The sequence below is a fragment of the Jaminaea rosea genome (assembly GCF_003144245.1).
Source record: "Jaminaea rosea strain MCA 5214 unplaced genomic scaffold BDZ90scaffold_5, whole genome shotgun sequence".
In the NCBI taxonomy this organism is placed as follows: domain Eukaryota; kingdom Fungi; phylum Basidiomycota; class Exobasidiomycetes; order Microstromatales; genus Jaminaea; species Jaminaea rosea.
In genome coordinates, this window is record NW_020289979.1 from 522434 (window position 1) to 549087 (window position 26654).

Below are 26654 nucleotides of genomic sequence, written 5' to 3' on the forward strand. Positions count from 1 at the left end.
TCTGGCCGAGCGAAGATCCACATAGAAAAGTCAGGGTTGCGTCGATCCACATCTTGTCTTCCTTTCCTCCCTATCCACCCCAATAACCCTACAGCTTGACTTCATCTTCCATCATGTCGCAAGCAGTCGGTCTCTTTGGTCTCAAGCTCAAGCCTGGAGAGGTGAGCACGAGCAGGTACGATGAGCTGAGCCCAATGTAGCGTATCCTGACCATCATCTCCACCTACTCTCATCGCTTCAGGTGCACCGCGTCTCCATGGTCTTCAACGAGTTCAAGATCACCAACGTCTCATTCGGTGAGAGCGTCACTGGCAACAAGCGCGCTGTCATCAAGGTCCACCACATCCCTCACTACGGCCACCCGGCAGTCGCCGACGAGGACGAGGAGGATGAGGAGGACGACGAAGATGACGAGGACGATGAGGAGGCACAGGACGCAAAGGACCTCGCCAGGGCTGAGAAGGCTTACACTGAGCGCACATTTGTGCTCTGCACCCTTACGCCTGGCAAGATCGAGCAGGTAAGTGCATGCGAGGAGGGCATCACATCGTCATCTACAGCTCAGACACTGACCGACTCCATCCACCCTTGCCCCACACAGGCATCCGTCGACATCGCCTTCTCTGAGGATGAGGACATTGGATTCTCCGTTACCGGCGACAACGAGGTCGACCTCCTCGGGAACTACACCTCTCCCGTCGGCATCAACGAGCCCCCTTACTCTGACGAGGAGATGAGCGACGAGGAGGACGACTCGGACGACTACGACAGCGATGGCATGCCCATCAACTACCCTGGCGAGTACGACGAGGACGACGAGGAGATCGACTCAGATGAGTACGACTCTGATGACTTCGACGCCGATGGTCTCGAGGCCATCCTCGCCGAGGAGGACTCTGGGCTTGAGGATGAAGACGAAGATGACGAGGACGAAGATGAGGACGACGACGACGAGGAGGAGTCGGACGAGTCGCGCATTGAGGAGGTCGCCGACGTCCCCGTTGAGATGACCAAGTCAGCCAAGAAGCGCAAGGCTGCCGCCGAGGCCGAAGAGGACGAGGACGTCTCCATGACTGCCGCCGCCGTCACAGACGCCGAGCTCGAGGGCGCTGCCGCCGCCGAGGGCATTGACGTGTCCAAGCTCAGCAAGTCGCAGCGCAAGCGTCTCAACAAGAAGCTCAAGGCTGCCGGCGACGCTGGTGACGTCTCTGCGGTCTCTGCTGCTTCGGCCTCAAGCGCCAAGCCCGCTACTTCTACCAAGGAGTCGAAGAAGGCCACCATTGTGGAGAACGGCAAGGCCAAGACAGCTGCTAAGGAGACCACTGCTGAGAACGGCAAGACGGTGAGTACCAGTGGAAGACTCAGTCACAGGACAGTGCAGTCGTCGTCGCCATCATATCGCCATTGCCGCTTCGCCGCGCGCAAAGAGGATGAAACAAATTCAACACAGACCTGATCCGAATGGCTCGCCCTCACGGGCAGAGCCTGCCTCTATCTCGAGGTTGTGGAACAACCAATTATTGCCTACTCGTTCTGATTTCAGCGCAGCGGCAGCAATGGCGATGGCGGCGACGGCAACGACGTGCGACATCAATTACCGATGAAATTGTCCGACTGACGTCTCTCGCGCCCCTCGTCATCATCTGTAGACATCCAGCAAGACGAAGCTCCCCAACGGTGTCGTCGTCGAGGTCAAGAAGACGGGCTCAGGCCCCGCAGCAAAGAAGGGCCAAAAGATCGGGATGCGTTACATTGGCAAGCTGGCCAAGAACGGCAAGGTCTTTGACCAGAACACCAAGGGCAAGCCCTTCACTTTCAAGCTCGGCCGTGGTGAGGTGATCAAGGCGTGGGACGAGGGAATTGTCGGCATGCAGGCTGGTGAGGAGCGCAGATTGACCTGCCCGCCTGCTACTGCGTATGGCAGCAGGGGTGCTCCGCCTGACATCCCGGGCAACAGCGTCCTCGTGTTCGATGTCAAGTGCATCACCATCGGGTGAGCGCAGGGCGACAGAATCGTAGCTCCCTCTTCCTTCCTTGAACCGCCTCCCTCGTGCGCCACAAAATGTTTGTCCCTCTATGTACACCATGTAATTCGTTGAACGCTTTCGTCTCGCACCACCACCACACTATCTTGAATACCAAATCCAAGCCATCATCTCTGCAGCACATCACGGGGATTGTCTGTCCTCTGATTCGAGTAGCCTGTCCACGTGGGAGTTGAGCTTGTCAGATACCGCGGACGGACAAGAGGGGCGCTCCGATGACCTCAGGCACAAGGGAATCGATGGACCGGCCGTGCGGCGTTTCCTCCGCTCCTCGCCGTTGTACTGCTACCTCATCAGCACCGTGCATCCCGACTTGCCCTTCATCCTCCCTTCACATGGACCTTGCTCCTTCGTAAATGCTCTGCCTTTGCCCCTGGTGTTCCCACTTGCTTGCTCTCCTAGAATAGCAACTACCGTCAAGCTGCGCCGCGGAAGACAGGAGGTCAGGCAAAGGAGCGAATACGACATTCGACTTTGGTTCCTCGCACGCCTGCGAAACACCTCTTCCACAGAGAGACTGCACGCTGGGCTGGCGTGGGCACAGTCATGGCCTTCCTCCTTCATCCGATCCAGTACGCCGTCCAACGCTGCGTAGACTCAATAGTGCAAACCCCAGAGCGCGGTGCAAGGATCTCGGGAAAGACGACGTTGCAAGACCTCGATGTGGCCGCCAATGCTCCCCCAACCAGGACGAGCAGGATACGCAACCCTTTTGCCTCGGCCTCCTCTGCAGATCCTCCTCCTCCTCCTCTCGAAGCGGAATCCCTCGCCTTCTCCCCGGACGTGGGCTTTCAACCAACTTACTTGCCCCCACCTCTTTGGAAGCGACCTCACACCTCCGTAGAGGCGCAAAGGCTGTACAATCATGCCCGCACCGTAGCTTGGTATGCGGATAGTCTACCGTTGCTGGAGACTTGGCGATTCTTACCCTTCAATGTAGGGGTGGACTCAATCATTGGACTAGTGCCCGGGCTGGGAGATATAGCGGGTGCAATCATTGGGGTGTACTTGGTGGGCATCGTAGCACTCTTTGGGTTGCCAATCAGGTTGGTGGGCATCATGCTGCTCCTCGTGACGCTCGATACACTCGTAGGCGCAGTACCATTAGTGGGAGATGCTCTGGATGTTGCTTTTAAGGTGAGGCGAGGCTGCGTGGACCCCTTTACGCATTTGACCGCATCATGACTGATATCCTCTTCTTTCGTGAATCTGCTAGTCAAACTTGTACATCCTCTACCTCCTCGAGCACCATCTGGTCGCTTCAGGGGGCAAATGTGGGGCAGGAACTTTCCAAGTAGTCATGCCGCCGTCAGGGGTATGGTTCAAGCAGACGAGGGGAGCAAGACGAGCGGGACCGCCCCCGGGGCTTAGGACCGCCGAAAGCATTGCAATGCAGCCGCAGCAGCCAGCGCTCGCAACGTCTCCTCGTGCTCCACCTGCGTCGTCCCCCGGCATAGCACCCCCACCAGACGTGCTAAACGCCTCGATCAGAGCAGGGGGGAGCAGCACAAGCGGTAGTAGCAGCGGCATCAACGCAGGTGGCGGAGGACCAGCAGGCAGTACTCAGACTGAACGCTCCATTCCTCGTCGGCCCATGGCTCCCTTTGAGGGGCAACATCTCCCTGCGATGCCTCTCTCATTACCTTCGGAATTCAGAGCAAGCGAGGAGATCCAAGAGCAGGCAGCGGCGCGTTCTGATTCAAATAGCAATGGGCACGGCAGTCGTAGAGATGCGGAGTCAGCGCCTCTGCTTGCAAGTGCACTTGCACATGGCAGCGCAGACAAGGATGCGCACCATAGTGACGACGAGTACGACGACGATGAGGACGAAGAGTCGGACGGGCAGCAACCCCCACGCCTCGTCTTCCCGGACATGGTCACCTCACCTGGGCGACCTCGAGTGGCAAGCAGCAGTGGAGGTACAATGATCAGCCGCAGCCGTAGTCGAAGCAAACTGCGTGATCAACGTCGACCTCGCGGCGTCTCATGGCATGCCGACATTCAGGGAGGGTACGCAGACGGATCACTTGATGGCCATGACAGCGACGATGCTGCTACCACCACCGCTCTTGATGACAGCGATGTAGAATCGCATCGCCTCTCCCGGCAACCCTCGACACCCAGCATATCCGTCGCAGGTCGACGACGGCGGTACCTCCTCATCTACTCAGCCATATTTGCTATCGCATACGTCACCTCCCTCGACGCCAACACAGGCTACCTCTACCTCAACTTTGCCTGCTCAGAGTTTGGCGCCCTCGCTTCCTTCAGCACCGTAGCCATTTGCCAGCAGATGGTCTTCGCCATTGCGAAACCACCCATTGCCAAGCTTTCCGACGTCTTCGGTCGTGCGGAGGCTTTCTTGTTCGCGCTGGCCATGTACTCGAGCGGGTACGCAGTTGTGGCTAGCGCGAATAGCTTGCAAGGCTTGATAGGTGGAATCGTGCTGCAGAGTGCGGGAAACACGGGAGTGCAGGTGTTGCAGAGTATCGTCATTGCAGACCTCACGACCGCGAAGTGGCGCGGCCTGGTCATCAGTCTGGTCAACCTACCGTATCTCATCAACTTTGCGGTCGCGGGACCTTTGGTGGACGCAGTGATGCAGAGTTACGGCTGGAGGGTCGGGTACGGAATGTGGAGCCTCGTGGTGCCCATGGCAGCCGCTCCGCTCGTCATTGTGCTCGCCGTTGGGCAGAAACAGGCTCGAGATGCAGGGCTGCTAGAGCAACGCCGGGTTTTCGGTCGCGGCTGTGGCGCCGCAGTCACCCACATCTCAAGGGAGATCGATGCACTAGGTCTCGCCCTCTTCACCCTAGCCTGGACTCTCCTGCTTGGCCCGCTCACACTCGCCGGCCACGGAGCTTCCGCCTCGACGTCCCGCACAGCAGCCATTGCCTCGATGTGCATTGGCTGCCTACTCCTCATAGCCTTCACCTGGTGGGAACGCCGAGCTTCCAACCCTATCATGCCGCTGCGCTTCCTGGGGAATGGGGCCGTTGTCTGCATCTGTCTCATCGGAGTTCTGGACTTCGCCTCCTTCTACCTCAGCTGGACGTACCTCTCTGCCTTTGTGCAGATCGTCAAGGATTGGGGCCAGACGCAGACTGGCTATTTCGCCACCACTCAAAACGTCACCTCCACCATCGTCGGGATCATCGTGGGGTCGCTGATGGCCTGTACAAGACGGTTCAAGCTCTTCCTCGTTGGCGGAGTGGTGGTGCGCTTCGTGGGTGTGGCGCTCATGATTCGCTACCGCAACAGCCACGACCCCACCGTGATGCTCGTGCTCTGCCAGCTCCTCCAAGGGATAGGAGGCGGAAGTGTAGCCATCACGATGCAGATCGCGGCCCAAGTCTGCGTCCGACACGCGGATGTGGCCATCGTGACCGCTCTCGAGCTTCTCACGACGGAGATAGGCGCAGCAATGGGCAGTGCGGCTGCTGGGCTCATCTTCTCGACACTGCTACCCGCGAAGTTGCGCGAGACCTTGGGGCCGGGCATACCAGAGGCTGAGCTTCGCGAGATCTACGGGAGCTTGAGCAAGGCGACCAGCTTCCCCATGGGATCGCCAGAGAGGAGCGCAATCGTTGAGGCGTGGACCGAGACGATGAAGCATCTGTGCGTGGTGGCGACGGTGATATTGGTGCCGACTCTTCCTCTCGCCTTGGCCGTACCAGACTTCGTACTACCGGATTCGCACAAGCGTGCGACTGCAGGCGAAGACTCGCATCATCATCACCACCACCATCATCGCCACTCGTCACATCGCAGCTCGCTCAGCCATTTGCGCTCTGAGCGACAGCCGCTGCGCCGTAGTAGTATCGTGTCTGCACCGCTGCCGAGCAGCAACGGCGGCAGTATCGGTCGAGGCGAAGGAAAGAAGGTCAAGGAGGCTGAGGTGGAAGCGTATCGTATTTGAGCTGAGATATCGAGAGCGGCGAGCATAATTTGCATCTGTACACGACCGCAGCATCGTTGAGGAATACTACATCTGCTTGCACTGCCTCTCAAGAAGTCGAGAGTGAGCGTGAAGAGGCACTTGTGGTTGACGACACTCAAGTCAGGACAGCTGCGCGCTCGTGAAAATGGTATATCGATTGATCTACTAGTTCATTATAAGGGAAACAGGGCAGAGGAGCAGCCAAAGCACAGCAGTGTCGCTCACTCATCGCCTCATCGCCCCTCCCCTCCCACGACGACAGCAAGGCGGGGCATCTTCGGCAATGTCATCGCTTGACGACTGCCGGCGGGGCTCTTGCTCACTCCTGCACCGCTTCTTCTCTCCATCAACTTCTCGAAGCGCAAGCCAAGCTCAGCAGCGACGGCCTTCTGCGCCTCGTACTGCCAGGCAGGCTGGTCAGCTTGGCGCTGCCATCCGACCGTAGCGCGAGGGCGCTGGCGAGCAGCAGACACTGCTGCGGTGGGGATCTCGCTCTTCTCGTCGCCGTCTCCCTCCGCCTTGACGTCAGCTGAAGAATTCGCGCCACCATCAGCGAGCTTGACCAGCCTAGGCGTGGCCGCGAAGTGCAGCAGGGCGCCATAGAGACTCCTCGCTTCGCTACGCACCGAGCGCAACTCCTCATCGCGGGGAGCGTCAGGGCGTGCTTTGCGTGGCAGACCAGCTCCTCCGGCCGCTTCCTGCTCATCGACCTTGCCTGTTTCGTCGTCTCGTGGTCGTACTCGCAGAGTTGGTAGCGGGGCAAGCGAGTCCAGCTGAGCCTGATACCCCTTGGAGCGAAGCAGTGCATTCTCCTCGCGAAGGTAGCGCAGTGAGCAACGTGTGGCGTCCAATTGGTCGATAAGATGGTGCGTGTCCAAGTTGGCTGCGGGCTGGAGGCCGGCAAGGGCGCCGGACGTCGCCAAGGTGGACGAGGTCGGCGTTACGCCAGACCCTGCTTCAGCGGCCACTTGCCCTGCAGAACCAGCTGCACCCGTCGCTGCGATGCTTGCGGCTGCTTTACTCTTCAGCTCCTCGTTCGCCTTCTCGAGCGCCTCAAGCTCAGCCTGCAAGCTCTCGTTCGCGTCCTGGTATGCCTTGGCCTCTCGTCTCGCCTCGCCAAGTCCCGCCTTCACCTCCTCAAGGGCGTCCCCTTCTCCTTTGCTCTTCGCCACCTGTCTATGCAACCTCTCCATCTTGATCTGACCCTCTGCCAGAGCAGCATCGCGCGCTTTGATCTGCTGGTAGAGATCACGCAGATCTTCGCCGAGCTTGGCCATCTGGGACTCCATGGCCGGATCGTGCTTTGCGAGCAGATGGATCTGGTGGGAACGAGGGTGCCAAGGGTGCGGACCAGAGAGTTTGATTACGTGCGACTGGTCCACCGCCGAGGCCATGAGCGCTTGTATTGTTGTCGTGAGGTGTGAGGTTGCCGAGAGGGCTTCGCGCCAGAGGTCTGAGGATGCGGGCGAAGAGGCAGCGTCGTCTACTGTGGTCGTGGGTGATGTGTACGGCGCTGAACCATCGTCGAGACGTAGCTCGCCTGTTGCTTGCCTGACGACTTCAGTGAAGCCTTGCAGAGTGAAGGGCGAAGAAGCATTTCGCACTTCATCGACGTACGCGGTCATGCCAGAGCTCAAGGTCGTCGCAAAGGCGACGAGTCTGGAGCTCAGCCTGCCAAGCAGAGGAAGCTCTCCTATGGCGTCCATGGATACGGCCTCGTCGTTGTCTGCAAGACTGGACAGCCTGCGCAAGAGCTTACGCGCCAGCACCTTCGCCGCACGGACATCGTTGACGATCTGGTGCAGAGGGACGAAGTAGCGCTGCTCCATTGTCTCGCCCTGCAGTTGCCACTCGATGGCCCCCTCGGCGGCTTGGGCTTGCAGCACCGTGTGCCGGGCACTGGAGAGGGAAGCACAGAGCGTATCGAGGTCGAGGTCGAGCAGAGTTGCGCTTCCCACTTCCTTTGCAGCCAAGTCGCCTTCGCCCGAGGGTAACGACTGCGGCGGCGTTGCCGGCATGGTGCCATCCTGGAGCTGTTGCTGCTGCTGTTGAACGAGCTGCCCAATCTCCTCCTCCTGCGCCATCATGAGTGCGAAGCTCATCTCTTCAAATTGCCTCACAAAGCGCTTGAACTCAGCACCGCAGTCGGCCTCCTTGAGTTCTTCCTTGCGCAACGCCTCCACAAAGGCATCGACGCGCGGTTCAACGACGGCCTGCATCTCCTTGAACGTGCGCCCGCATCTAAGGAAGGTACCCGGAGGCGCGAGACGAAGCATCGCGACCACGGAGGAGCAGACGGCGCTGAAGTGGGCGAGGGAGTGGCGAAGTTGACAGATGTTGACCAGATGCTCGGAGCGAGTGCTGCTGGTACCGCCCGTGGTAGTCGATGTCGACGCAGAAAGGTGCTGCTGCTGCTGATCTGCTCCACTGTCGTCCTGGGCGAGCGACCCGATTGCCTGGGAGATCTCGTGCGTATTCTCGACGACAGACTTGATTAGTTCCGCCTTTGTCGACATGCGCTTGAAGAACAGTAGGCTTGCAACAGCGTCGCGATCGCCTTCCTGCGCGAATGCTTGTGGCAGGTACGGCTGCGTCATCTCCAACTGCGTGGAAGCCTGGTCGGCCCTCATCCTAGCTAGCTCGGCCTCAATAGTCCTCGCCTGTGACTTGAGCGCAGAGGACTGCAGCTTGAGATTGAGGTTGAGCATCTCGCGACTCTGGCTGTTCAAATTGGCGTTCTGGCCCTCCTCGACCAGCCCATCCCTCTCGGCACGCAGGGCCTCGACGTCGCTCTGTAGGTTGAGAACGAGCTCCCTGAATTGGGCAAATGTGGCCTCGTACTCGTTCGCATTCGTCTCTAGAGCTTCCACACGGGCATCGCGCTCCCGCAGAGCCATGTCCTTCAGGTCGACCTCCTCTTGAAGCTGCTTCTCTGTCTCGACGTGTACCTCGTCCAGCTCCTCGTTCAGCTCCTTGAGTGACTCGAGCTCTTCAATTGTTGCCGCCATCTCGTTCAGGCGCTCCCCAAGGAAGAGATTGCGCTCTGTCAGCTGCTCCAACATCTCTTCAGCTCCTAAGGCATCGTCGAGTTGCACTTTCACGTCCTCAAGCTGCGCCTCACTGGCTTCCAGCTTGGCGGCAAGGGAGTCGCGCGAGTCTTGCAGGTCAGCAAGCGCAGAAAGCTCCTTCTCCAGGTCGGAGATCTTGCGCTTTTGATCGTGGTCCGACTCCGACGTGACGTCGCGCAGTCGAATGAGAGCCTCCTTGAGACGCTCATTTTGCTTCTCCATCTGCAGCCAGCCAACGGAGGATCGCTCCTCTTCATCGACAGGGCCGTGCTCGTAGGCTGCGTTCTCTTCGCGAAGCACCTCGACCTCGAGGGTGAGCTCCTCCTGAATCTGCTTGAGCGAATCCAACTCGGTGATGGCTGCTTCTGCCTTCTCTTCTGCCACTTCGCGGTCTAGCGCAGCCATTTCGAGCTGCTCAGTCAGGTCTTCGACGCGAGCCTCGAGGTCACTTTTCTCCATCGAGAGCTCCTTTTCCGTCGTCTGAATTGCCAGCAGCTGCGTGGAGAGGCTCTGCGCCTTCTCTGTAGCCGTATCCGCCGATCTCAGCTTCTCTGTCACCTCTTCCTTCCACTTTTCGAGCTCCTTGACGCGGGCGCGCTCTTCTTCTCTGCGCTTCTCGTTGAGGCGATTCCTGACACGGAGCTCCTCGACTTCGCGCTTCAGAGCTTGGGCCTCTACGTTCGACATACCCGGCGGACCTTGACTGATCGGCGGTGAGCGTACAACGTGTGCGGGGTTGAGAGCTTCCTCTTGCCCTCCTTCGAGTGACATGTTGACGAGATCATCGCCGTCCTCATCGCCCGCAAATGAGATCGGATCCGACGTCTCCTGAGATGGCCTGTCTCTTGCTGACGTCGTCTGCGGTTGCGTGTGCTGTTTCCTCGCGGCTTCTACGCGGGAGCGAGCAGCGTCGAGTCGTTGACGAGCGTCTGCACTCGGGCTGGTCACGTTTGGGTCAGACGACGAATCCTCTTGCTGGTCCTTGTGGCTGCCAGCAGTGCTGAGCCGTCTCGGTGTAGTAATGGTAGCGGCTGCAGGCGCGGCAGGCTTTGACGGTCCAGTGATAGCCGCACCAGGACGTGGTATGGTGCGCTTTGGCGTAGCAGCGGACGCTGACGGAGCAGCCATGCTAGGCCGCGCCTTGGCTACAGGCCGCAGCCCGGTACGAGCGGCTGTGCTCTGAGCATCTTCGGCCGTGGGACGAGCTGAGGTCAGTGCGCCTGTGATGCCGCTAGCTGGTCTGACACCTCGCGCTGTAGCCTTGCTGGGACTTGCTGTGCGTGAGAGAGCCGCTGCTGAGCTGGGTGGACGCGTCGATGCTGCTGACGAAGATGAGGCTGACACTCTACCTGACGTAGCGCTGACGCTGGTCCCGGCACGAGACATCCCTGGCCTTGCAGGCGTGGCCAATGACGCAGGCTTGCTCGGAGATGCTGCTGAGATGCGGCCACTCGTAGACGGCGTAGCTGATGGTCTGCGAGAGGAAGCTGCGGAGCTCGTGGCCGATGTCGACGAGACTGCAGAGGTTCGCGAGGCTAGGCTAGGCCTTGGAACTGTTCGCGGCGCACCAGCTGACGGCTTGTCTGGACTTGTGGTGCGGCTGGCTGGAGCTCGAAGCCCTGCTCTCGGGACAGTCGTTTGAGAGAGGGAGGAAGATGACCTTGAAGTGGAAGCTGGAGGCGGCATCCTCATCGTCGTCGTTCGCGGCGTCTGCATCATCGGCTCATCGTCCATGAGGATATCGTCGCCGCTGTTGTACTCCTCCTCCGGCTCGTCTTCTAACACCTCAATCTGACTGCTGCGTACGAAGATGCCCTGGCCTGGATCCGCATCAAAGTAGCGCTTGCCCTGAACGCTGCCATCGTTCTTGCCTCCCACGACGTCAGGATCGAGGACGACGCCGACCCACAGCCCAGGCGCAAAGGACGTTTGTCCGACAAAGAGGACAGTGCCCAGCCCTACCTTGACGACGACGACACGCGAGTGAAGTCGAATGGGCTGCGACATGACGGCGAGGGAGCCGCGATCCGCGATTGTATGAGATGGGTTGGGTTGTGTCAGAAGTGTTGGTTGGAGAAGCGCAACCCGTCGATGCGTTCGCCCCGCTCAGGCCCACCCACACACTCCCGCTTGATCTCGACTTGGCCGCCTCGTCTTTGTCGCTCGCTCGCTCGACTCAACTGCCCAGCGCCACTGGACCTGCTTGCTTGCTGCCCTTGCCGCCTCCGCCTCCGCCGCCGCCGCCGTTTGGCTGCTGCTGGCTCGGGCTCAGCCCGCGCTGCGACCACGTCAAGTCAACCTCACAGCTTGTCCATCAATTCCTATCAACCAACCAATAGCCCGGTCTCGCCATCCTCTCAGACCAGAGACACAGCCAGTGACAGACATTGCAGCTTCAGCGCAACGCTTTAGCATTCAAAACAGTCACGCCAAAGTCGCCATCGAGCGCGCAGCTGCAGACGACTAGCCTCATCTTAACGCCGCCTCCTCCACAGCTCCTCTACGACTCCTATCCTACTCCCTCGACGCCCTCTCGACCATCATGAACCCAGAGTACGATCTTCTCTTCAAGGTGAGGCGCTGTAAAGAAGGATTCGGGAGTAACGTCTAGTCCCGCTTTGCTCACCTATTCCCACTCACATTCGCCCTCGTGCACGCAGCTTCTCCTCATTGGAGACTCTGGCGTAGGCAAGTCATGTCTCCTCTTGCGTTTCGCCGATGATACCTATACAGAGTCGTACATTTCCAGTGAGTGGAGGGTGATAAAGCAGGTCATCGCATCTGGAGCGAGACGCTCATCTGTTTTCTGCCCCTCGTCACTCGCTCAGCAATTGGCGTCGACTTCAAGATCAGGACCATTGAGCTCGAAGGCAAGACGGTCAAGCTCCAGATCGTGAGCAGCCGCACCTTTCAAATCCGCACGCATCTTGTCTAGGAAGACTGACCTCCTCCTCGTCGCCCCTTTCACGCCTTGCAGTGGGACACCGCCGGGCAAGAGCGATTCCGCACGATCACCTCGTCGTACTACCGCGGTGCCCACGGAATCATTGTAGTCTACGACGTCACCGACCCGGACACCTTCTCCAACGTCAAGCAATGGCTCCAAGAGATCGACCGATATGCCACTGAAGGGGTCAACAAGCTCCTTGTAGGCAACAAGTCGGACTTGACGGGCAAGAAGCAAGTCGAGTACAACACGGCAAAGGAGTTCGCAGACCAGCTCAACATCCCCTTCTTGGAGACGTCAGCTAAGAGCGCGACCAATGTCGAGCAGGCTTTCTTGACTATGGCGAAGCAGATCAAGGACCGGTAAGTGGGCGTGCAACCCTACAAAAGGAGGTAGCATCTATTGACGCGCACATGACCCCCCTCCCCTCTCTCTCGACAGCATGGGATCCTCGAACGTCAGCAATGCCGGACCGGGCAAGTCGACACTCAAGGTCGGCCAGGGCCAGAATGTGCAGGCCCAGAGCCAGGGAGGATGCTGCTAGACGGTCGTTGGGTCGTGGCGTGATTGACAGAGGGGTTGGAGTCTCGAAGTCGACAGCTGGCCTGCGAGCGGGAGACGGAGAGGTCATGGACACTGAGGGGCCGTATCGGGGTCGATAGATCATTCATGAATGGATGCTGAGAAGCTGTCCAGATATCGGCAAGGTTGCTCTCGATGATCTCTCGGCAGGGAGCATTTGCCAGTCGACGTGGCCTGTCACAGCTGAAAGTGCTGCCCTCGTGGGCCTTCTACTCCCCTCACCTCCGTCCCTAGCACTCTCCTTGTACTTTCGCAAAGCCTTCTTTCCCACATCTAACCCTTTCGAGATTGCATACATTTGATGGTCTGCTCTATGCGAAGCCTGAGCTGCTCCCTATCGTATTATGGGCCTTCTCGACGTCGAGGTAGCCTGCGCGGCCAAGCTGCAACCTTGGCCGTCGGCAGAAGGCGGACCAACGGGGCGGGCTTGCGTTGCCTTGCCTGGCCAGGCCAGGCCACGAGCCGTCCTGTCTCGAAGTCGACTCGGAACCAGCAGCAACTTCGTCGTCCTCATTTCCATTTCCAATCCCACCTCCTCACCTCACCATCATATCAGCACAAACAATGATCCGCCCAATCGTCCCTACTGCCCGAGCTCTCGTCCGCCCTCGTGTCGGCCAGGTCGGGCTCATGCGCTTTGCGTCCTCGAGCAGCCGCCCGCAACCCCAGTTCCAACCGCATGTTGGAAGCTTTTCGCAGGAGAATGTCATGAAGTGAGTTGGAGCGCGAAGATGCCAGCAAATCTCAATGGACGACCGCTCATGATATCCCTCTCTCCCTCTTCTGCCGTCCTCGCTCGTAATTAGGTGGGCCATGACTCTCGGTATCTGGGGTGCAGCTGCGGGAGGCGCCGTTGCTCTGTTCATGCAGAAGGTTCCCATCTTCCAGCGTGATGTCCTCGACAAGGTGCCCTTCGTTGGGGCTTTCTTCAAGGGTGAGTAGAAGGAAGAGAATTGAGAAAGGGGCCATGCTCTAGAGGTGGTGAAGGAAAGGACAGTCTGAAGGAAAAGGGGAGCCAAGGATGCCATTGGTTGGGTTGGGAGTGCTCGTGAGAGGTCGGTGGTATGAAGTGCAGCGTGAGACCCGTCTGCTGGCTAGGGCAGACGTCTGCAGCCACCATGCGTCGATCACAAGGTCTCCGCGCCCCTGGAAGCAGTCGAGCGAAAGCTAGGAGGGGAGCAAGTTGGGAGAAGGAGCATGACAAGAAGATCGCCATGATCTCCATTGCCATCGCCTACTGCCATCACCGCTCATCCCACTGCCTCAAGAGCACCTGTACTGACGGCTACCTTCTTCACATCCATCACAGACGAGACCCCTGACAGCGACAAGCCCTTCTAATCTACTCGCTTTCGACGGAGGGAAAAAAAAGGGAGCAGCACTCTCAGCCGGATCGCGATGCCTTGAGGCCATGGAGAAGACTCTGTCTGCCTTGCGAGCATTCGCTCCTGCCCGGGCGGCGACCGTAGATACAGCTGTGAAGCAATACATATGATCTTTGAGCAGTATTGAAGATCCCTGAAGCGCGATGAAGTGGGCGAGGAGCAGAAGCTGCAGCATTTGGGCGGCCGGGCTATCCCCTGCGGCAGCAACTTCACCAGTCGAAGCAATGCTTCATGTTCTGAGCCACTCCTGATCGCCGAGGATTGCGAAAGCGACTGGCTCGTAGCTTGAAACTGATCCAGTTTCCCCTATGCCTCGACGTCGGCGGGACGCCTTGCCTCAATTCGCCGTCGACGGGAGCGGAGAAGCAGTGGAGGATGAGTTGGACTCGTCTCGTCTCGTCTCTTCTCCTTCTGCCACTTTTACATCTGCACCATCTCCTGTCGCGGCTGCCATTCTTCCTTGTCCTCTCCACTCACTGAGAGATTTCGCTCGCTGTGAGCTAGCAGAGATGTCGGATATGGCCTCATCAAGCAGCATGTCCCGCCTCGCCTCTGGCAGTGGCAGTGGCAGTGGCGGCCCATCCTCAGCCTCGCGCAGCAACACACCCAACACGGCTGCCCCTTCATCTTCTGCCACCAATAAGGCTGCCCTCCAAGCGCTCGCCGAGGCCGAACGCGAGAGGTCACCAGAACCAGATGAGGACTTCCGCATGGACGAGCAGCCCACTGCTTGGCTGGTCAAGGTGCCACGCTTCTTGTACGAGGGGTGGAGTCAGATCACGCAGGATGATTTGAATTTGGGAAAGGTCCGAGTGTATGAGTGCGTAGCAGCCCGCGCCTAGCATACAGAGACTTCCCCTCAAGTGTACAGCGGCTAACATTGCCTTCGCCCGCAGCGCCGACCATCGCGGCAAGCAGCGTATCGAGCTCATCCTCCCTTCAGCGCCAGATGCTCCCATCCCTCTCCCCGAGTACGACCCAGCCCAAGCAGGACGAAACGTCAAGAGGATACCGCGGCAGTACGATGTCAAGTTGAGCAGTGATGCAAATGAGACGGTGAAGCGCAATCTCTTTGCTTTCAAGGAGATGGCCGAGGAGGAGGATGAAGATGCTGCAGAGGGTACTGAGGGGGAGATGGATGTTGAGGATGCGGACGATTCAGTCGGCGGAGGAGACGAAGATGATAGTGATGATGATCAGGCGATGGGTGGTAGGGGCAATGGGAAGCAGCAGGGCGGGAAACGACGACAGCCTCAGCAGTCGAGATATAGGAAGAAGAGACCAAAGAGTGAGTACAGGAGGGGAGCGGCGCTTAGCCGCAGCCACTCCCATGAAGTGGTGCTCACATTGCTGTCCCCATCTACTCGTGCCCAGTCACAACAGCCTTTGCGGGCAAGATCACAAACGAAGCGGCCGTCAAACCGCTCCTAGCATCAATGGGCAGCGCCTCAGGTAGTGGCGTCGCCTCGACCTCTCGCTCCGCAAGCCCCTCCCTCGCCGCCCCCTCAGCATCCTCATCCACTGATTCAAAGACAGCCCTCGGTCTCAGCTCGGCCCATACAGACCGCAAAGCCTCGTTTACCCCGGAGTATCGAGACATTCTCCGTCGTCGAAAGGAGGAGGCCACCCGACCGAAGAGGGCAGTCAAGATGCTGGACGAGAGCGAGTCGGGCGCAGCTAATATGCTCATGGCTGGTTTGGGGCAGGGTCACGTACGCGGCGTCAAGGGCCAGCCTGCATCTTTCATCGTGGGGCAGGGAGGCGCTGGAGCAGCAGGAGCCGCTGGTCGTGGCGGCAAGGCTGGCTCATCATCGGCTGCCTCGTCGTCTCGCGACAAGTTCGTCCGCCTGCCAAAGAACGAGCTCCTCGACCTCCTCTTCCACTGCTACGAGCGCTACACTTATTGGACGCTCAAGGCTCTACGTGAAGAGACGCGCCAGCCCGAGGCGTACCTCAGAGACGTCTTGGCGAGCATTGCTGATCAGCACAAGCGCGGTCCGTATGTGGGGCAGTGGAGTCTGAAGGGCGAATATGTTGAGCAGCAGAGAAGACAACAGGCTGAGGGAGCTGCGCAGGCTCAGCAGCAGCAGCAGCAGCAGCAGCAGCAGCAACAGATGGGTGGACAAGCGATGGGTGAGCAGGGTGATGAGGGAGGTGGTGATGGAGATGATGCTGGCGAGGGTGATGAGGACATGGAGGAAGTCATATAGAGTTCCAGCCTATAGCCTATCACATGAATCGCCTTGTGTTGAAGATGAGCATCGCAGTCAAAGTCAATCACCGACCTTGCCTTGAATCGATCGACTTTTGTGATGCTCTCTCTGCTCTTCCTCTTTCTCCGCTTAGCCCGCCGTGTTGCTTTCGCTGTTGCTTTTCTTCTCACACGTCGCGGCTTCTTCTCGCCTCGAGTCGATGGATGCGTGCGGGGTTGGCCAGCTCGCGGACTGAACCGGGCCAAGCACCGGCCACGGCGACAACGACGACGACGACGAGGAGCGGGGAAAGGAGCGACTAGCCTACGTTGCTCTCTTGCTTCTCAATCAACACCCACACGAGAAGGCCACGCAGCCGCACTTAGCAAGTACGCACGCGAGCAGACGCGATCGATACCATCGGATCCCTCAGAACTTTCAGTCTCTGCAGCTCCTCCTCTGCTCTCATCTTCACCTCCACCCACGTCGGCCCCTCAATACCTCGAATCGGGGGACTTCGCCGTCAATCTATGTCCCGCAACGCAAAAGCCTTCCTAGTCGGCTCCACGCTCGTATCTGGCCTAACAGTTTGGGGTGTCCATTTCATGCAGATCAAGGAGAGAGAGGTGCGCCAAACCCTCGGCCGCCTACATGATCTCCTCGCCGTGCTGACATCCACCACCCTATCTCTTTCCCCTTCCATTCGCGCAGACAATGTACAAAGGAGTAGAACGTGACGAGGCTCGCCAGGCCGCCAAGAAAGCCCAGCGTCAACGCGAAGCCGATCTCCTCGCCAATCAAGAGCGTGAAGCCCAGTTTCAGCAGATGCAGCCTACTCGCAACTACTCACAGGCCTCCTCCACCATTGCTGCACACTCGGTCATCGAGGAGGGCAAGGGCTTCGTGGACAATTTGGTGCACAAGGCTCAAAGTGGCGTCGGTGCAGCTGGAGGAGCTGTTGGGGGTAGGGAGGCAGAGGATCGCGCCTATATTACCGGGAGGTGGGCCATGAATGGTTTGCAAGTGGGTGCTGTAGCTGCAACTCCGCTCTACTTGATCAACTCGCTGAGGAAGGGAACCTTCACTTTTAAGAGACTGGTACGAGCTAAGTGAGTGGGGTTCTTCCCTCTTTCGCCTTCTGAAGAAGACTGACGCTTACCGCCCACTCCCTTGACTTCCTTTGTTGCAGCTGGACCACGCCCCTCCTCTCATCCGTCGGTGGTGCCGTAGCCGGCGCAGGCTACTCTGCCACGCTTCCTGCGGCTCGCTCATCAAGCACCTCGGCGCAATACCGTCAGGACGCTGCAGCCGTGCGCCGAGATGACGTCTACCTGATCGGGGGTGTCCTGGGCGCCTTGCTCACACCAGCCATCCTGTTGCGCCCAGCGGGGCTGATCAATGGTGTGCTTGGTGGCGGCCTCGGCCTTGGTGGCGCCGGTGGAATGATCTGGGATGCGGCGCGTGGTGGAGTGAAGGATGTGGTCGGGAAGGATGCGGAGAAGGAGGTTGAGCAGGCTGCGGGGAGCGTGCTGGGCAAGGTCAAGGCACTGGGCAAGGAGGCCCAGGGTGCGGTGGAGGGCAAGTAGAGGGAAGGATGATTCATAGAGAAATGTGGTAGCGACAGCGGCGGTAATGCGATCAGGGCAGTCAAAAGCAGACGGTTTACAGGATCAGACTCGTGCTCGTGCTAAGGGGAGAAGGAGCTCGGGTGATTAAGAAAGAGCGACAAGAGAGGCCCATGCTCAAGAGCACGGGCGCGAGCGGCCAACGGGCCACATCGCTACAATGAAGTGAAGGGAGCAAGAGAACAGCAATCGAGTCGAGTCGGAAGCAAGCAGCATTACCTTTCGGCCTAGCACGCTTAGTACTCCTCGACGAGCTCATCGCCCTCACCAGCCGTGTCCATGCCGACCTCTTCGTAGTCCTTCTCAAGAGCAGCCAAGTCCTCCCTGGCCTCGGAGAACTCACCCTCCTCCATACCCTCACCGACGTACCAGTGAACGAAGGCACGCTTCGAGTAGAGCAAGTCGAACTTGCGGTCCAGCCTCGACCAGGCGGCAGCGATAGCCGTCGTGTTGGCAAGCATGCAGAGCGAGCGCGAGACCTTGGCGAGGTCACCGCCGGGGACGAGAGCGGGGGGCTCGTTGCAGATACCGATCTTGAATCCGGTAGGGCACCAGTCGACGAATTGGATGGTGCGCTTTGTCTTGATTGCTGCGACGGCAGAGTTGACGTCCTTGGGGACGACGTCACCGCGGTAGAGCAAGCAGCATGCCATGAACTTGCCGTCACGGGGGTCACACTTGACCATCTGGTTGCCCTTCTCGAAGGACGAGAAGGTCATCTCCGAGACGGAGTTCTGCTCGTGGAAGGCCTTCTCTGCCGAGATGATCGGTGCGTACGTGGCGAGCGGGAAGTGGATACGGGGGAAGGGGACCAAGTTGGTCTGGAACTCGTTGAGGTCGACGTTGAGCGAGCCGTCGAATCGGAGCGAGGCCGTGATGGACGAGACGACCTGGGCGATGAGGCGGTTCAAGTTGGAGTAGCCAGGGCTCTGGATGCCAAGGTTCTTCTTGCAGATGTCGTAGATGGCCTCGTTGTCGACCATGAAGGAGCAGTCCGAGTTCTCGAGGGTCGTGTGCGTGGTGAGGACCGAGTTGTAAGGCTCAACGACGGACGAGCTCATCATAGGGGCAGGGTAGACGGAGAACTCGAGCTTGGCCTTCTTGCCGTAGTCCTGAGCGAGACGCTCAAGGAGCAAGGATCCGAAACCGGAACCTGTACCACCACCGAAGGAGTGGAAGACGAAGAAGCCCTGCAGGCCCGAGCAGGCGTCTGCGAGCTTGCGGACACGGTCGAGGGTCTGGTCGATGAGCTCCTTGCCGACCGTGTAATGACCACGGGCGTAGTTGTTGGCGGCGTCCTCCTTGCCGGTGACGAGCGTCTCGGGGTGGAAGAGCGAGCGGTACTGGCCGTTGCGGACCTCGTCGACGACGTTGGGCTCCAGGTCGACATAGATGGAGCGGGGCACGTACTTGCCGCTGCCAGTCTCGGAGAAGAAGGTGGAGAAGCCATCGTCATTCTCAGAAGGAGAGTTGGCAAGGACACGTCCGTCCGGGGTGAGGCCGTGCTCGTTGAGGTAGAGCTCCCTATGAGCGGAGTGGGGAGGTGATGGTCAGTATCTGACGAGAAATAGGACGAGGAATGCAAAAGACATCAATCAGAAATATGACTCAACTCACCAGCAGCTCTGACCGATCTGGACACCGGCCTGACCGACGTGAAGGGAAAGGACCTGATTACGAAGGAAACGAAGGATTAGGGGCGTGAGTGGCTGGGAGAAGAGCACGCAGAGTATGTTTGACGTGGCTCTGCACCCACTTCTCTCATTGCTGATTGATTAAGATGGGCGGGGTGGTGGAGTGGTTGTTGGTGTTGGTGTTGGGCGGGTATTCAAGTGCGCTCAGAAGCAACGTAGAGCGATGAGGGATGGTGAGGGGTGAAGAGAGCAAGAGCCAAGTCGAGACCGTCGCGACTTTGGCCGCCGTGTTGCTCTCTCGTTGCCTTTGGCTCCCTCGCTCTCTCAGTCTGGCTAGCTGGCGGGGCGACTGGCCGAAGGGCACTGGACCACTCTTCACGCGCTTCTCGCTGTTGTCGCGCCGAGTCGAACAAGACGAGGTCACGACGGAACGGAGCAATGGCGTTGACGTTTGGGTGGCCGGATAGGCGGGTCGGGACATCGGGAGGTCGAGTGCACCGCTTGCTGCTCCACACTCGTAAGGCTTCATCCCAATCTCCCACTCGCCTGGTACTGCGATACCATGAACTCAGCATTGCAAGATGCCATCAAGAACGGACAGAGGTTGAAAAGTGCATACATACATCAGTGGATTGATGGCCATTGAACATTCACAGCTGACCCTGCTCTCTCCTACGCCGCGCTCGCACAGAGGCCACAACGAATGATCGCTCAGCACCAGCTGTAGCAGGCAACGCAGGAGGTGGTGGTGGAGGGGGAGGAGGGGGAGGAGGGGGAGCAGGAGGTATTGCAGCCGCCGCAGCTGCAGCACGTACTCTCGCATCTGCTCCTAAAGTGCCGGGAACCGGGGGAGGCAGCGGTGGGGGTGGAGCAGCAGGTTTAGGGGGCATCCTCGCAGGGGGAATACCAAAGCTCAAGCCAACTGGAGCTGCTCCTGCCGCTCCAAAGCCACCAGCAGCGTCAGCACGTGAGTCGACAGGCGCAGGCTTGGCACAGGCTGGTCTGAGATGGTATCATTGCTGACAGTCCCCTTCATCTGAACTCGCCTTTCCAGCCAAGCCGCCTGCTGCTCCAGGCCGACCGGTGCCTCCTCCCACACGACCTTCAGCACCTCCAGCTCCACCTCCGCCCTCAAGACCATCTGCAGCAGCACCGCCGCCCCCGCCTCCTCCAGGGAGACCAGCAGCTCCTTCGGCAGCCGCACCTCCTAGACCGCCTCCTCCTCCTCCGGGCAGGTCATCTCCTGCTGTTCCTCCACCACCGCCTCCCCCGGCTCGACCAGCAGCAGCATCCCCCGCCGCACCTGCGCCGCCGCCGCCACCTCCTCCAGGGCGACCAGCTGCAGCTGCTCCCCCTCCGCCAAGCAGACCTAGCGCAGCAGCTCCACCTCCCCCTCCTCCGCCGCCTGCTGCATCCTCATCGGCTCCTGCGCGTGGAGTTCCACCTCCTCCTTCACGCGCTCCAGCTCCTCCCAGTCGACCAGGTGCGGCACCTCCTGCCCCCCCTCCTCCCTCAACTCCGGCGCGTGGCGCAGTACCTCCCCCACCAGCGCGCGCCAGCCCGATCAGCTCAGCACCACCTCCACCACCCAGCCGGCCAGCCTCATCTGCACCGCCGCCACCACCACCCACTCGATCAGCAGCAGCCGCACCAGCCGCACCGCCTCCACCCCCGCCCTCGCGAGCACCAGCTGCAGCTCCCCCCGCTCCTCCCCCGAGCCGAGCACCCGCGGCGGCTCCTCCTACCCCACCACCGTCTCGAGCGCCAGCCGCACCGCCCCCATCCCGCAGCGCTGCTGCCGCAGCCCTGCCTGCGCTCAATGGTGCGGGAAGCAATGGAGCATCGCGCAGTGTCTCGTCCACATCGATCTCGGGCGGCGCAGCGGGCAAGACTGGAAGGATCCCCTCACCGCCGCCGACGTCTGGCAATTTGACCTTTTCGCCTTCCTCGGCCTTCCCGCCTCCACGAGCGTTTGCGGGAAGTGGAGCTTCGCGCGTCTATCCTGGTGGGAAGACAAGGGGCAGCACGTTCGATTGGAGTACGGTTGGATGAGGATGATCACCGAGACGCTAAATGAGCGCGACGGAACGTGTATGCTGCGAAGTTGCAATGTCATCTATCGATTCTAAGAGCTTCGCCGTGTCTCCCCCTTGACCGTCATCTTGGCCTCCTCTACAACGCCGCCCGCTCCGCCCTGGCCTCTCATCCAATCCACTCCTCCCTTCAACTTCTCCAGTGTCACAAAGATCAAGATCGTATTCGGACTCAACCTCACCCACGCTGGAGTCCATCCCCTAAATAGGAAGCCCGGCCCTTCCTTGACCAGCGCAGTCTTGATCGTCTTTACGATCCCCTCTGAATTACCGCCCTTGCCCGCAGCCATGACTCTGGCCTTGATGACGTCGGCAGGACTGCAGATCGTCGTCGCTACTGTGCCTGCGAGGAAGCTGGCAGAGAAGTGCAACCAAGTGCCTTCAGTGTAGTAGCCGCTGCCTAGCAAAGCAGATTTGAAGAGGTCGTACGTTGCCAGCTGACTCGCATTCATCAGTACCGCTCTTGTGACGTTTGGCGCCAGACCGCGGAAGAGGGAACCCGGCCCTTCATGCGATACCATGCTGAACAAACCGGAGATGGCATTTCTGTAGCCAAAGCGCTCTTGAGGTGGCTTGAGCACGTCGGACGTCATACGGACGAGGAGGACATCCGCCCAATTGCCCGCTACACCGCCTACCGCACCCGCTGCGGAGGCGCACAGACCCATCTTCCAAGCTGGAAGCACCTTGGCCTTGCTTCCGTCTGGTAGCGTGGGCTGCGAAGCTAGTGCTTGAGCCTTGAGCGCATCATAGGCTCCGAAGCGAACGAGGGAGTAGCTCATCTGTCTGCATAGGGATGCGCTGAGACCCACATAGAGACCACGGGGCCCTTCGTCTTTCAAGGTGTGGGCGAGGAAGCGGAGCATGCCTTGCCGTGGGGCGGAAGATGAAGAGGAGTTGGTGTTCTGCATGCGCGTCTTGACCATGTCCAGGGGATGGGTGAAGCAGGCTGCTATTGAGGCTGCGACGCCGCCGAGGTAGAAAGGGTAGGGTTGCGGTGCACGCGGAGGGGATGGGGTAGGTGCCATGGTGCGGGAGGGGATTGGGGACGCTGAGGATGCGGCGAGGCCTGAGGATGATGAAGGTGCTTGAGACATGCTGAACGAAGAGATTATTGTGGCCAGTGATTGGCTAGTCGTGTGCCTGGAGAGGATGCTGAGAGCCGTCTATTCCGTTTCGAGCCGTCTATCGCTGGAGGTCGCTGCCCGCAGTTGCGCTCTGCTATGCTTGGAGTCTCGGCCTTTACGATGCTCTTTGTGGTGTATTACTCAGGGATACATGACCAATTGATGCTATATCCACTCGAGGGCAGGGAGTTGATGAACCTTGAGAGCTCGTTGGTGAGCGAGCCGATAGCGACCCAGCGACCTTGATCCTCTCCGTCCGCTCTGTCCGTCCGACTTTTCCTCATCGACGACGGCAAAGCGGCAGCCCTTGTTCCGTTTTGCTCGAGCCATGCCTGCGAGTGGAGTCAATTGGTGCTCCGCCCTTTGGCTCCAAAAAGCGACTCAGTTCCGTGCCGAGATCCAGGGTGAGCGAGAGTGACGACGTCGAGACGACCGACTGCAGCGACGACGCTGGCTCGTGAGGGCAAGGTCGAGATAACGTGCATTGTGCTTTGCCCGTTGATCCCTATCGATCCTCTAATCTCCTCATCGATCGACTTCACCAGACGCAGAGGATTGCGTGCTCAAGAACGTTGCCTTGCTTGCTCTGCTCCTCTCTTTCTTCTTCCCCTTCTTCAACATCTGCCTTCGATTTCACCTCTTCATCTTTCTTGCCCTGACCTCGCTTTCGCATTCATCCGCTTCTCCACAACAACACAAGACACCTCCTGATCGACGACGACGGCGGCGCCCGTCACATCATCCCGCACTTTAGACAGCGAAATCCCTTCTCGCGGGCTACTCACGCTCCACGTCACGCCTCACCGGCAGATTCAAGCGATTTTCCCCTCGGGCGGTGCCTGAGAAGGAGGCAGAGGAAGCTTCGCAAGTCGGCATCGCGAGAGCCATCGTCCTCCGCTCCTCACGCATTGCAAGGGCCGAAATCGCATTGAGGAGGGAGGCAGCGCTCTTCTGCATATACACCACGACATCTTCCTCACCTCAGTACTGCCTGTCGGTTCAGCCTCATTGAACCGGCCCTCTACCGGCTGTGCCTCTTGGTGAACCAGCCCCGCAACGACCAACGTCAGGCACTAAGCCAAGCAAGCCCATCCAGAGGATGGCGCATGAGCTCTTCTCGTACTGTCTATGCTGTCTACCAGGGCGTAGAGCGCGAGGCAGAGGGGCGAATGGGAGTACGAGTGGAGGAGATGTGAGTTCTTGCGCTACTGAAATCTGACTCCCGACGCCCAAGAAGCAGCCACTGACGCGCTTTGTCCACTTCTCCTACTGCTACAGGCTTCAGAATCGACACCGTTACTCGGCGACCGCAGCGCAGCGAGTAGCAGCAGTAACGGCCTAGGCTCGTCCAGCGGCGGAAGAAAAGGTAGCGCCTCAGCTGGCGGCGTTGCGGGTACCTCGAGAGGCGCTGAGCCTTTCCCGAGCAAGAAAGGCGCATCACCAACACCAGGCTCGGCGACTGCACTCGTAGACTCGACAGCACCTGGAGCGACGCAGGCGTCAGCACTAACGGGGCCGCCGCAGCCTCCCCCGTACTCCGTCGAGGACTTGGCTGCTATTACGGCTTGGGCGAGATGTAACTTTGTAGACGTCGCCTCAGGTGGGAGGAGAAGCACTTCACGGCGAGGGACGACCGCTAATGGAGCAAATCGACCGAGTACGGCCAAACCGGAAGCGGGCGGCATCGAAGAATCAGCCAATCCTAAAGCGCAGGGCATTCTCGAAGACCTGGCAAAAGCAGTCGCTACGTCCGGTGAAGCAGCAGCGTCAGCTCCGTCGACAGCTGGCTCCGATCCTGCTGCTGCTGCTGCTGCTGCCGCTGCACAGGAGCATGAGGCTAGTGGGCAAGGAGGCAACGTCGAGCCGTAAGGAGGACCTCGCAGCAGTGACGGGAAGAGGAAAAGAATACGGCTCTCTCAGAGTACTCAAGCATGACGATGCGCGGCTCGTCGACCAGCATACCCATCAAACACAGTGCACCGCAGCGCCTCGTACTGCCCTCATGTCTATAGCTAGCTCAAATGAAAACGTGCGCATTCATCCTAGGTTCCCTTCGCCCCCCATTGCGCCCGCATGGTCTTGTGTCTCTCCACCCACGGCCTTGCTCCCTCCCACCTCCATCCCCTTGAGTATATGTGCCACATCCTCTCCGACTGCTCACGGTACACTTTTGCCTCCTTGAGGTAATGTAGCGCAATCGTTCCTCCATCCTTGGGAAATGTGTCGTCATCGTACCAAGAGCCCATCTTCACGCCGTAGTCAACCGTCACAATCGGCTCACGCAGCGACAGCAAGTATGCTCCCAGCCTCGCGTCCTCATTCCCACGAGTGTGCCACCAGGGAAGCGGCTGAGAGGTGTTGCCCAGCCATACGACGAGGGGCCAGCTGAGCGCGTAGCCGAGACCGCCGAAGTGAAATGGAAAGCTCTGAGTGCAACCCCAGGAGGTGCCGATGTACGCTGGTTGGGAGCATGAGAGGTTGGCAAAGGCTTGGAGTGGATTGGGCAAGACGGGAAAGGTGTCGTCGTCCATCTTCATCACGAAGCGAGGTGGGCGCAGTGAGAAGGAGGCCTGCTTGGGAGCATTGCGACCGCGACTTTGGGCTATGAAGCGAAAGAAGTTGAACGTTTTGCCGCTATTCATTCCCTGCTCCTCATGAGGTAGAATGGTCAGGTCGCTGAAGTTGCGTTGCTCTTCAGCCAACTTGGTCATGAGCACAATATGCGTCTGTGCTCTTTGCTGTTCCCATCCTGTCCATGGCACGATGAGAAGCAGCAAGGACCGCCACAGGGCGACGCCGTTGCCTTGCCAGGTTGCAACCCTGGCGAGGGAGTGTGCAGCGGTGGAAGTGTGCCATCACTGAGCATGGCCACCGTGTGCGACCAGCCTCGCGGATAAGCCAAGATGAAGTTGACCTCTAGCACGCCCGGAGGGATGCCCATGTCACCGTGAGGGTGAGAGGGCATAGAGCTACGGTCATAACAATTAGCAGGAGGACTGGTCCCTCTGGCGACTTGCCCCTCCAGTCGAACACGCACCTATCAGCGCCAAGCACTTCGTCGACGCTTTTGGTCCCTCTGTATCGCGGCAGCGTTCTCCTTCAAATGACGTTGCGGATCTCCTCCCTCTGCGGCGTGACCATCGAGAAGATGCCGATGTAGAGCAGAGGCGAAGATCCCCCTACCTCTCCAGAGAAGCTTGCTTGATTGTTACGGCGGAATGGATGGCTCTCACCGTCACATCGTGTACTGTTCCAAGGGCTTGGCCTGCCGACTAGCTGTCGGATCGTACTGGCGAGCCCCGGTCTTGGATTCCAGTCCACGTCTGGATAGATTGTGATTTTCGGGAATCTCCAAGGAGGCAAGGTGTAAGGATCAGTCCACCAATGTGGGTCCTGCCGAGAAGAGATAGGACGCCCTGGGTACCACATGATGTAGCTGCGACGCAGGAGGGGAAAGAAGGCGAGCAGCGCGAGGACGAGAATGCAACAAAGGAGGGGTGATCGACAGATATGCTGTACTAAGGTCAAGACGTTGTGCCAGAGACGCCATACGGAAGCTTGCACTGCTTGCGAGGAGCGTAATGCACGAAGCTGCCACCGCGGGATCATTGCCGCATCTTCGTCGTCACTGCCGTGAGAAGTTCGAGCGCGCATACTGATAGCGATGAGGAGAGTAGCGCAGCAGGATTGCACGCCTTTGCAGCTGAGCCCTTCATTGCAGTCTTATCAGGCACAAGGCTCGCCCGCAAAGGATCAAAACATCAATCATCACCAGCCGGCGGACCGCTCGGGCGCACCATTCGCCAGTCCGCAGCGCTTGGACCTCTCAAGTCGAAGAGCCTGAGCCAGTCCGAGCCTCCTCTTTCTGACTGACTAAAACGATGCATTATAGAAAGCTCATCTCTATCTCTTCATCGTCCGCAACGTCCACTGCTCATCGTCTGACAAACAGATCCTTCCACCCTTCGACGTACCGCAGCTCATCGAGATGCTTGATTGTGGCATCGCCAATGACT

At 59.2% G+C, this 26654-nt stretch overlaps 12 protein-coding genes across 12 annotated transcripts; 7 read left to right on the forward strand and 5 right to left on the reverse strand.

Moving 5' to 3' along the window:
• The first annotated feature begins 93 nt into the window (after positions 1 to 93).
• BDZ90DRAFT_279205 (hypothetical protein) lies at positions 94 to 2167 on the forward strand. Its single transcript, XM_025509157.1, has 4 exons — positions 94 to 161; positions 242 to 520; positions 602 to 1342; positions 1650 to 2167. The coding sequence occupies exons 1-4, from the start codon at positions 114 to 116 to the stop codon at positions 1995 to 1997; spliced, it is 1416 nt and encodes a 471-aa protein (XP_025362686.1). The 5' UTR covers positions 94 to 113; the 3' UTR covers positions 1998 to 2167.
• Positions 2168 to 2316: 149 nt separating this feature from the next.
• On the forward strand, positions 2317 to 6052 carry BDZ90DRAFT_231837 (MFS general substrate transporter). The gene is made up of 2 exons (XM_025506020.1): positions 2317 to 3182; positions 3262 to 6052. The coding sequence occupies exons 1-2, from the start codon at positions 2592 to 2594 to the stop codon at positions 5962 to 5964; spliced, it is 3294 nt and encodes a 1097-aa protein (XP_025362687.1). The 5' UTR covers positions 2317 to 2591; the 3' UTR covers positions 5965 to 6052.
• A 69-nt stretch (positions 6053 to 6121) lies between these two features.
• On the reverse strand, positions 6122 to 11132 carry BDZ90DRAFT_231838 (hypothetical protein). The gene has a single exon (XM_025506021.1). The coding sequence runs from the start codon at positions 11058 to 11060 to the stop codon at positions 6219 to 6221; it is 4842 nt and encodes a 1613-aa protein (XP_025362688.1). The 5' UTR covers positions 11061 to 11132; the 3' UTR covers positions 6122 to 6218.
• A 254-nt stretch (positions 11133 to 11386) lies between these two features.
• On the forward strand, positions 11387 to 12851 carry BDZ90DRAFT_231839 (GTP-binding protein ypt1). Its single transcript, XM_025506022.1, has 5 exons — positions 11387 to 11625; positions 11714 to 11801; positions 11882 to 11946; positions 12031 to 12362; positions 12442 to 12851. Exons 1-5 carry the CDS (start codon positions 11596 to 11598, stop codon positions 12542 to 12544), a joined length of 618 nt encoding a protein of 205 aa, XP_025362689.1. The 5' UTR covers positions 11387 to 11595; the 3' UTR covers positions 12545 to 12851.
• A 295-nt stretch (positions 12852 to 13146) lies between these two features.
• On the forward strand, positions 13147 to 13923 carry BDZ90DRAFT_259904 (hypothetical protein; the record flags this gene model as incomplete). The annotated part of the gene is made up of 3 exons (XM_025508203.1): positions 13147 to 13295; positions 13389 to 13516; positions 13892 to 13923. 3 exons carry the CDS (start codon positions 13147 to 13149, stop codon positions 13921 to 13923), a joined length of 309 nt encoding a protein of 102 aa, XP_025362690.1.
• A 456-nt stretch (positions 13924 to 14379) lies between these two features.
• Positions 14380 to 16177, forward strand: BDZ90DRAFT_274431 (hypothetical protein; the record flags this gene model as incomplete). Its single annotated transcript, XM_025508838.1, has 3 exons — positions 14380 to 14787; positions 14864 to 15255; positions 15342 to 16177. The coding sequence occupies exons 1-3, from the start codon at positions 14477 to 14479 to the stop codon at positions 16175 to 16177; spliced, it is 1539 nt and encodes a 512-aa protein (XP_025362691.1). The 5' UTR covers positions 14380 to 14476.
• A 237-nt stretch (positions 16178 to 16414) lies between these two features.
• BDZ90DRAFT_231840 (hypothetical protein) lies at positions 16415 to 17786 on the forward strand. The gene is made up of 3 exons (XM_025506023.1): positions 16415 to 16785; positions 16871 to 17268; positions 17349 to 17786. Exons 1-3 carry the CDS (start codon positions 16690 to 16692, stop codon positions 17743 to 17745), a joined length of 891 nt encoding a protein of 296 aa, XP_025362692.1. The 5' UTR covers positions 16415 to 16689; the 3' UTR covers positions 17746 to 17786.
• Positions 17745 to 19623, reverse strand: BDZ90DRAFT_239431 (putative alpha tubulin). The gene is made up of 3 exons (XM_025507359.1): positions 19541 to 19623; positions 19402 to 19454; positions 17745 to 19308 (listed from the first exon to the last, which is right to left on the reverse strand). Exons 1-3 carry the CDS (start codon positions 19547 to 19549, stop codon positions 18021 to 18023), a joined length of 1350 nt encoding a protein of 449 aa, XP_025362693.1. The 5' UTR covers positions 19550 to 19623; the 3' UTR covers positions 17745 to 18020.
• A 325-nt stretch (positions 19624 to 19948) lies between these two features.
• On the forward strand, positions 19949 to 21869 carry BDZ90DRAFT_231842 (hypothetical protein). Its single transcript, XM_025506024.1, has 3 exons — positions 19949 to 20029; positions 20110 to 20385; positions 20473 to 21869. The coding sequence occupies exons 1-3, from the start codon at positions 19981 to 19983 to the stop codon at positions 21468 to 21470; spliced, it is 1323 nt and encodes a 440-aa protein (XP_025362694.1). The 5' UTR covers positions 19949 to 19980; the 3' UTR covers positions 21471 to 21869.
• On the reverse strand, positions 21240 to 22959 carry BDZ90DRAFT_231843 (mitochondrial carrier). The gene has a single exon (XM_025506025.1). The coding sequence runs from the start codon at positions 22606 to 22608 to the stop codon at positions 21544 to 21546; it is 1065 nt and encodes a 354-aa protein (XP_025362695.1). The 5' UTR covers positions 22609 to 22959; the 3' UTR covers positions 21240 to 21543.
• Positions 22960 to 23184: 225 nt separating this feature from the next.
• On the reverse strand, positions 23185 to 24560 carry BDZ90DRAFT_231844 (hypothetical protein). The gene is made up of 2 exons (XM_025506026.1): positions 23917 to 24560; positions 23185 to 23830 (listed from the first exon to the last, which is right to left on the reverse strand). Exons 1-2 carry the CDS (start codon positions 24354 to 24356, stop codon positions 23644 to 23646), a joined length of 627 nt encoding a protein of 208 aa, XP_025362696.1. The 5' UTR covers positions 24357 to 24560; the 3' UTR covers positions 23185 to 23643.
• On the reverse strand, positions 24519 to 25690 carry BDZ90DRAFT_161776 (hypothetical protein). Its single transcript, XM_025503614.1, has one exon. The coding sequence runs from the start codon at positions 25347 to 25349 to the stop codon at positions 24681 to 24683; it is 669 nt and encodes a 222-aa protein (XP_025362697.1). The 5' UTR covers positions 25350 to 25690; the 3' UTR covers positions 24519 to 24680.
• Between the last annotated feature and the right edge of the window lie 964 nt (positions 25691 to 26654).

Bases quoted from the DNA above. Each gene is read 5' to 3' on its own strand.
- BDZ90DRAFT_279205 (XM_025509157.1), top strand. From the start codon at position 114: ATGTCGCAAGCAGTCGGTCTCTTTGGTCTCAAGCTCAAGCCTGGAGAG. The intron at 162-241 runs GTGAGCACGAGC...TCATCGCTTCAG, and splicing joins TCAAGCTCAAGCCTGGAGAG to GTGCACCGCGTCTCCATGGT. The intron at 1,343-1,649 runs GTGAGTACCAGT...CATCATCTGTAG, and splicing joins CTGCTGAGAACGGCAAGACG to ACATCCAGCAAGACGAAGCT.
- BDZ90DRAFT_231837 (XM_025506020.1), top strand. From the start codon at position 2,592: ATGGCCTTCCTCCTTCATCCGATCCAGTACGCCGTCCAACGCTGCGTA. The intron at 3,183-3,261 runs GTGAGGCGAGGC...TGAATCTGCTAG, and splicing joins CTCTGGATGTTGCTTTTAAG to TCAAACTTGTACATCCTCTA.
- BDZ90DRAFT_231838 (XM_025506021.1), bottom strand. From the start codon at position 11,060: ATGTCGCAGCCCATTCGACTTCACTCGCGTGTCGTCGTCGTCAAGGTA.
- BDZ90DRAFT_231839 (XM_025506022.1), top strand. From the start codon at position 11,596: ATGAACCCAGAGTACGATCTTCTCTTCAAG. The intron at 11,626-11,713 runs GTGAGGCGCTGT...TCGTGCACGCAG, and splicing joins AGTACGATCTTCTCTTCAAG to CTTCTCCTCATTGGAGACTC. The intron at 12,363-12,441 runs GTAAGTGGGCGT...CTCTCTCGACAG, and splicing joins GCGAAGCAGATCAAGGACCG to CATGGGATCCTCGAACGTCA.
- BDZ90DRAFT_231840 (XM_025506023.1), top strand. From the start codon at position 16,690: ATGTCCCGCAACGCAAAAGCCTTCCTAGTCGGCTCCACGCTCGTATCT. The intron at 16,786-16,870 runs GTGCGCCAAACC...CCATTCGCGCAG, and splicing joins TGCAGATCAAGGAGAGAGAG to ACAATGTACAAAGGAGTAGA. The intron at 17,269-17,348 runs GTGAGTGGGGTT...CCTTTGTTGCAG, and splicing joins AAGAGACTGGTACGAGCTAA to CTGGACCACGCCCCTCCTCT.
- BDZ90DRAFT_239431 (XM_025507359.1), bottom strand. The intron at 19,309-19,401 runs GTGAGTTGAGTC...CTCCGCTCATAG, and splicing joins CAGATCGGTCAGAGCTGCTG to GGAGCTCTACCTCAACGAGC.
- BDZ90DRAFT_231842 (XM_025506024.1), top strand. From the start codon at position 19,981: ATGAACTCAGCATTGCAAGATGCCATCAAGAACGGACAGAGGTTGAAA. The intron at 20,030-20,109 runs GTGCATACATAC...GCGCTCGCACAG, and splicing joins GAACGGACAGAGGTTGAAAA to AGGCCACAACGAATGATCGC. The intron at 20,386-20,472 runs GTGAGTCGACAG...TCGCCTTTCCAG, and splicing joins GCCACCAGCAGCGTCAGCAC to CCAAGCCGCCTGCTGCTCCA.
- BDZ90DRAFT_231843 (XM_025506025.1), bottom strand. From the start codon at position 22,608: ATGTCTCAAGCACCTTCATCATCCTCAGGCCTCGCCGCATCCTCAGCG.
- BDZ90DRAFT_231844 (XM_025506026.1), bottom strand. From the start codon at position 24,356: ATGCCCTGCGCTTTAGGATTGGCTGATTCTTCGATGCCGCCCGCTTCC. The intron at 23,831-23,916 runs CTGTAGCAGTAG...GCAAGAACTCAC, and splicing joins AACGGTGTCGATTCTGAAGC to ATCTCCTCCACTCGTACTCC.
- BDZ90DRAFT_161776 (XM_025503614.1), bottom strand. From the start codon at position 25,349: ATGACCAAGTTGGCTGAAGAGCAACGCAACTTCAGCGACCTGACCATT.